Source organism: Cavia porcellus, unplaced genomic scaffold (genome assembly GCF_034190915.1).
Source record: "Cavia porcellus strain 051 isolate PalLab524CR breed Dunkin Hartley unplaced genomic scaffold, mCavPor4.1 scaffold_34, whole genome shotgun sequence".
Taxonomy (NCBI): domain Eukaryota; kingdom Metazoa; phylum Chordata; class Mammalia; order Rodentia; family Caviidae; genus Cavia; species Cavia porcellus.
The window spans coordinates 4,961,250-4,967,249 of record NW_026947517.1 but is presented as its reverse complement, the minus strand read 5'-3'; the positions used below and the strand labels follow the sequence as shown (position 1 = coordinate 4,967,249).

At 36.0% G+C, this 6,000-nt stretch overlaps 1 protein-coding gene across 1 annotated transcript in view; it reads right to left on the bottom strand.

Annotated features, from left to right (window-relative positions):
* Positions 1-714: 714 nt before the first annotated feature.
* LOC134474628 (zinc finger protein 709-like) overlaps positions 715-6,000 on the bottom strand; it is a 52,481-nt gene continuing 47,195 nt past the window's right edge. Inside the window, exon 2 of the mRNA XM_063243139.1 lies at positions 715-1,710. Coding sequence (XP_063099209.1) covers positions 792-1,710 — 919 coding nt within the window. The 3' untranslated portion in view covers positions 715-791. The remainder of the gene's footprint in view (positions 1,711-6,000) is intronic.

The window sequence follows — 6,000 nt, the reverse complement described above, 5'->3', positions numbered from 1 at the left end:
TTTAATTACAAGATGCCATGTTGAAGCACAAAGACACATTACAAAATCTAAAGAGGTATAAGTGATTAACTGTAACCCATACAAAATGTGTACTTGAGTAGAGCTCCACTTCAGATTTGTCATTTCTGGAAAATTCGTGAAGAAATATTGACATCAAACTTCTGTATTGATTATTTCTTCAGGTCTACTTGGAATTTTTAAAATAAATTTAGATCTAAAGTGTCTGAAGAGTGCTGCTTTTTCTATGTATTTAACAACAAACATGGATTGCCATATGTTCCACACTGTTAATACACACAGGATCCAGTGAGCTCTTTCAGATATGTAACAATGATCATGTGTGCTGAGAGTATTCCCATAACACATAGGATTTATCTCTTGTGTGAGTTTCTTCATGTATTTCACTTACAATTTGGATGCTGAAAGTGTCTCCACTTGCTTACGTAGCCAGTGATTCATCCCAGTGTGAATTGTTTCATCTGTTTTGCAATGACTGTATGTGGTAAAAGCTTTGCCACATTTTTATATGCATAGGTTTTCTCCACCAGTGTGGAGTCATTGATGTATTTTACAAAATCCATGTGTGGTGAAAGCTTTCCCACATTCTTCACATAAACAGGGTGTCTCAACAGTGTAAATTTTTTCATGTATTGGACGATGAACATTTCTGCTGAAACCTTTCCCACATTCCTTTAGATATATAAGTTTTCTGCCCAGTGTGAAGTTTTTCATGCATTATGCAATATGTAAGTCTGGTCAAAAAATTCTCATGATGCTTATATACACTGGTTTTATCTTGAATATGAACATTCATGTTGCTTACAATGTCCATGTCGGGTAAAAGTTTTTCCACATTGCTTACATACATAGGGTTTCTCTCCAGTGTGAATTCTTTCATGTTGCTTACAATGTCCATGTTGGGTAAAAGCTTTCCCACATTGCTTACATACATAGGGTTTCTCTCCAGTGTGAATTCTTTCATGTATTTTACAACTTGCCTGCGTGTTAAAAGCTTTGCCACATTTGTTACATACATAGGGTTTCTCTCCAGTGTGAATTCTTTCATGTTTCTTAAAATATCCCCTTGTGTTAAAAGCTTTCCCACATTGCTTACATACATATGGTTTCACTCCAGTGTGAATTCTTTCATGTTGCTTACAATGTCCATGTGTGGTAAAAGCTTTCCCACATTGCTTACATACATAGGGTTTCTCTCCAGTGTGAATTCTTTCATGTTTCTTAAAATATTCCCTTGTGTTAAAAGCTTTCCCACATTGCTTACATACATAGGGTTTCTCTCCAGTGTGAATTCTTTCATGTTGCTTACAATGTCCATGTTGGGTAAAAGCTTTTCCACATTGCTTACATACATAGGGTTTCTCTCCAGTGTGAATTCTTTCATGTATTTTACAACTTGCCTTTGTGTTAAAAGCTTTCCCACATTGCTTACATATATATGGTTTCACTCCAGTGTGAATTATTTCATGTGCCTTACAATATCCATGTGTGATAAAAGCTTTCCCACATTGCTTACATACATATGGTTTCACTCCAGTGTGAATTATTTCATGTGCCTTACAATGTCCATGTGTGGTAAAAGCTTTCCCACATTGCTTACATACATAGGGTTTCTCTCCATTGTGAATTCTTTCATGTATTTTACAACTTGCCTGTGTGTTAAAAGCTTTCCCACATTGCTTACATATATATGATTTCTTGCCAGTGTGAATTCTTTCATGTTTCTTAAAATATCCCCGTGTGTTAAAAGCCTTCCCACATTTCTTACATATATAGGGTTTCTCTCCAGTGTGAATTCTTTCATGTTGCTTACAATGTCCAGATTTGGTGAAACCTTTTCCACATTGCTGACATACATAGGATTTCTGTCCACTGCAATATTTTTCATGGATCTGAACATTATGGTGTGTTTCTGCTTCTTTCACATTCACATTACCTTCTGCAGTACAAAGGAATACTTCTTTACACTGATTCCAAGATGTATGTCCATAGGATTTCTCTAGTTTGTCATTTCTGTAAAAAAAAAAAAATCACATATCGGATTGATAACCATATTACTAAGTTTTTATTGGAGATTTGAACAAAACTGTTTGCAGTCTCGCTGTTTGAATTCCCACTTCATATGTTTCACTTTTGTATTTCATTAACTATTTCTATGAGCAGCATGTGTAATCATTGTCTTTAGATTTCTTACTGTTTATTTTCACTTTGAAGGTGGTATCATTTCTACTTATTTTGTTTTTGTTTTTTAGTCTTTCCTTACATTAAATAAAAAAAAGAAACACTCACAGTGAAATTGGTCTCAGTTTTATGACTGCATTAATGTCAAGTTCTGTTTTTAATGTCTTCTAAGAAATTCTGACCGTGAAGTAACAGAATGGCCTTGTAAGACATGTTGAAAACAACCTTCCCAAAAGAGTGGTACACATTTGGAAATCTTAAAATGTGGTACCTTTGGAAATGCAGAATCTTTATCTTCACTTTGGGCATGAGTACATATGTGTATCACATACAGATCATTCTGATATGTTTCCCCATCACAATCTCCCTTCTGTCCTTAACCTGAAGTTCCCTTTTCCATATGGTCAGTCTTACTTTTCTCTATTAACACTTTCATTTCATTCCACAATTTATATTTTGGTTTCTCATCTAAAAGGTACCCTGTGAACTTTTAGGTTTTATAGCTTAGCCATTTCACTGAATTGATGGGAGAAAGAACCACCTATTTCTTATGGCAAATGACATTATATTATTTATTTGTTGACATTATATAACACATTTTTTTTCTTTTCCATGCTGGGAATGAACAACAGCTATTAGCCTAAAATCTATAGCTTTTTAAATGTGTTTTAAGAGATTTTCACTGATCATTAAGCTGTGAAGTTTGAACTTGAATTTGCCATTGTGCAAAATCTGATTCCTAGTGTGCTGGATTTACAATAATGCACAATCACAGAGAGTCTGTTAACATTTTCCTTCTCCACAAATCCAGTGATAGATAGCTAAGCTTCTTCAAGGAATGATCTATTATAACTTGATCTGCTTTGTAAATGAGTAAGCATGTACCAGTATTTTATGTGCATTTTGAATTTTTAAAATATATCCAGAACAAGTATGAGGGGATCAATTTCCAGAGACAACTGCACACTGATATTCAGAATGAGTGCATTTAACATTCTACCAGCCTTCTAAGAATTTTAGTCAGAATGGCTGATTGTTTAGAGCATGGCTTGGAAACACAAGAACTCTGTTTTATTTCAAATTCTATTGCAACTTAGCAATTTTTAGATGATGCATGTGTTGTATTCACATGTATATATGGGTAGTAAAACTGAAGGGAGAATGTCATAACTCAAAGTGTATGCCTTTCATACACATCTATATGCAATGTCATACATTTTCTTGATTTAATCCACTCATTATACATACCCTAGCTTATATGTCTTCAGAGAATATTACTGACAATAAATTTAATGGTGCCTCATTTCTTTGGCGGTATTTTTCTGCTGACTCACTAATTACTCAGGAACGTTCCTTCTCCTTATGAGTGCGAATTACCTTAAGTATCTCCAGTAAATTTTGCATTCTTTTTCAGCTTCCTGGATATCCCCAAGTCCTCCTGAATTGCAGACATAGAAATACCAGTGCTCATTAGAATAATACATACAAATTAATAGATTTTGTTTAGAGTTATGATATAATGTGTCCAGGTCTGAGTTATTTTTAAAAATATTTTCACATTGTGTTTAATGAAACAGCACTGATGAGCGACATACAACATTCTGACAGCATGAGTGACAAAAGTATTTTGTCCTTACCTATTGCACTCATGTTCCTAAAGGTTTCGCCCATCACATCTCTGTAGAGGTTCTTTTGGGATGGACTCAGCAAAGTCCACTCCTCATTGCTGAAGTTCACGACCACATCCTCAAAGCTCACCACCTCCTAAAGGACCACAGATATATTTCTCCCACGAAGGTTGAGACACCAGGTTTGGGATATCTTAAATTCTCTCCTACAAATCTGAATCAAAAGCAAAGTGTGGTGGTATATATCTATAATGCCAGCACTCAAAAGGCTGAGGCAGGATGGTTTCAGTGAGTTCAGGGCAATTTTAGGCTCCATAGGGTATTCAAATCCAGCTGATATACATATAGAAAGCTTGTCTCAATAAAACAAAACAAAACTAAACAAGTACAACCAAACAAAACAGCTGAATGAAGAATGATGTTTTCAAATTTAAATCCATCTCTTGGTCACTAATTTTGTGTATATACACATTTTTGAAGACAGCAAATTTGATGATAGATTGCAACTCACTGCTATTGTAAAAGTAAAATAGGAGCACTGATTCTTGTGCTGAGTCACTGCAATATTCCCTGTGTACTGTCTCTAATGCAGAGCTCACAGTGAGAAGCCTGCAGGACCAGCATCCACAAAGCACAGACACAGATAAATATCCCATCAATCAACTGGGAAGCCAAGCAAGCACCTCCCTTCCCTGGTAAGTGGTGGCAGTGTGGCAGACTGTGGCCCATCCAGGGGGCAAACCAGCAGCAGCTCCTGAGATCCAGGCCATGCTGGAATTTAGGACACTTGGAAGTTAAGCAAGCACCACTTCTCCCTGGTAAGCAGTGGTGGTCTGGCTGAATGTGGCCCTTGCAGGGGAGAACCAGCAGCAGCTCCTGAGATCCACGCCATATGGGAACTTAGGACGTTGTGAAACCAAACAACCAGCCTGTCTCCCTAGTAAGCAATAGTGAACCTACTGATACACGGCCTAGAATCAAACATCCCACTTCCCTACCCCTCTTCTGTCACCCCCCGTTAGCAAATGGGGAACAGAAATCTGAGTGTCTCCTGGGAAGCAGACCATAACAAATAAGGAGAACTTCCTTCTACTATCTCTTTGAAGCTAAATATTTTTATTACTGTTTTACTCTATTCTGATTAATGGTATTGCTCTATTCAAAATTCTATTTTGATAAGTACTATAATGTTCTGTATTTCATCTCATTTTGATATATGTGTTTGAAAGAACAACTATTATAAAGGTAATAAAATATACTGTGATACCTATTACTGCTATTGCAGGAACCTGTTGTGAAATTGTGTACCAATTTCACTGTATGATCTTAGTTGGCCTTATTCTGCCTTGTTCTGTTTTATTTTACCACTTTCAAAATTTGAAAAAGGGAAAAAAAACTCATCAATCACCTTGATAGGCTGCAGATAATGTCTCTTCAAATCTCATTTAGGCCAGTGAGTACTTTGTTCTTAATATACTTCAGCAGCATTTTGAAACATGAATTTGGTTTCATAGAACAAAACATAAATAACCTCCAATATGGTACACAAATAATAACTCAAATGTTAGTGGAAAATGCTGTTTTTAAAAAATAAGTATATAAAATGGAACCAGGCCCAAGCTGTAATTTATAGCTCACTGTCACCAAGTGATCACTTTCAATTCAGATATAAGGAATATATCTTGTGAGGCTGGTGAAGGATTTCTTCCTTGAATTTGGGACTATCCTAAGTTACAGAGCTGTCTAAAGTAGATAAACCAAGACTGAGACACCCCACAGACCAAGTGAAACTTGAAAAGAGACTGCATAAGACACCTTTAGTTTGTTTTTAAAAATTATAGCCATACAATATGGAAAAATTCCAACAATCATCAACACTTTATGAGAAACAATGTGGATATCTTCCATACAACAAAGAGAAAGTTGGGTACTTAGCTCAGTGGCATGAACACCTGCCTGAAAGCATAGGTCATGAGTTTGATCCTTGGTACAAAAAAAATGCACATTTTACCTTCATGACACTGGGGGCATAATTAGAGATAATCCCAATTAGATCTCAAGTATGGAACACAAAATTCATGGGTTGACAAGGATGTGAAATACTGATTGTTGCCAGAGCTGGTGTTGATCACCTCCAGGAAGCAATCAGAACCCAACTTTAACTTTACACTTA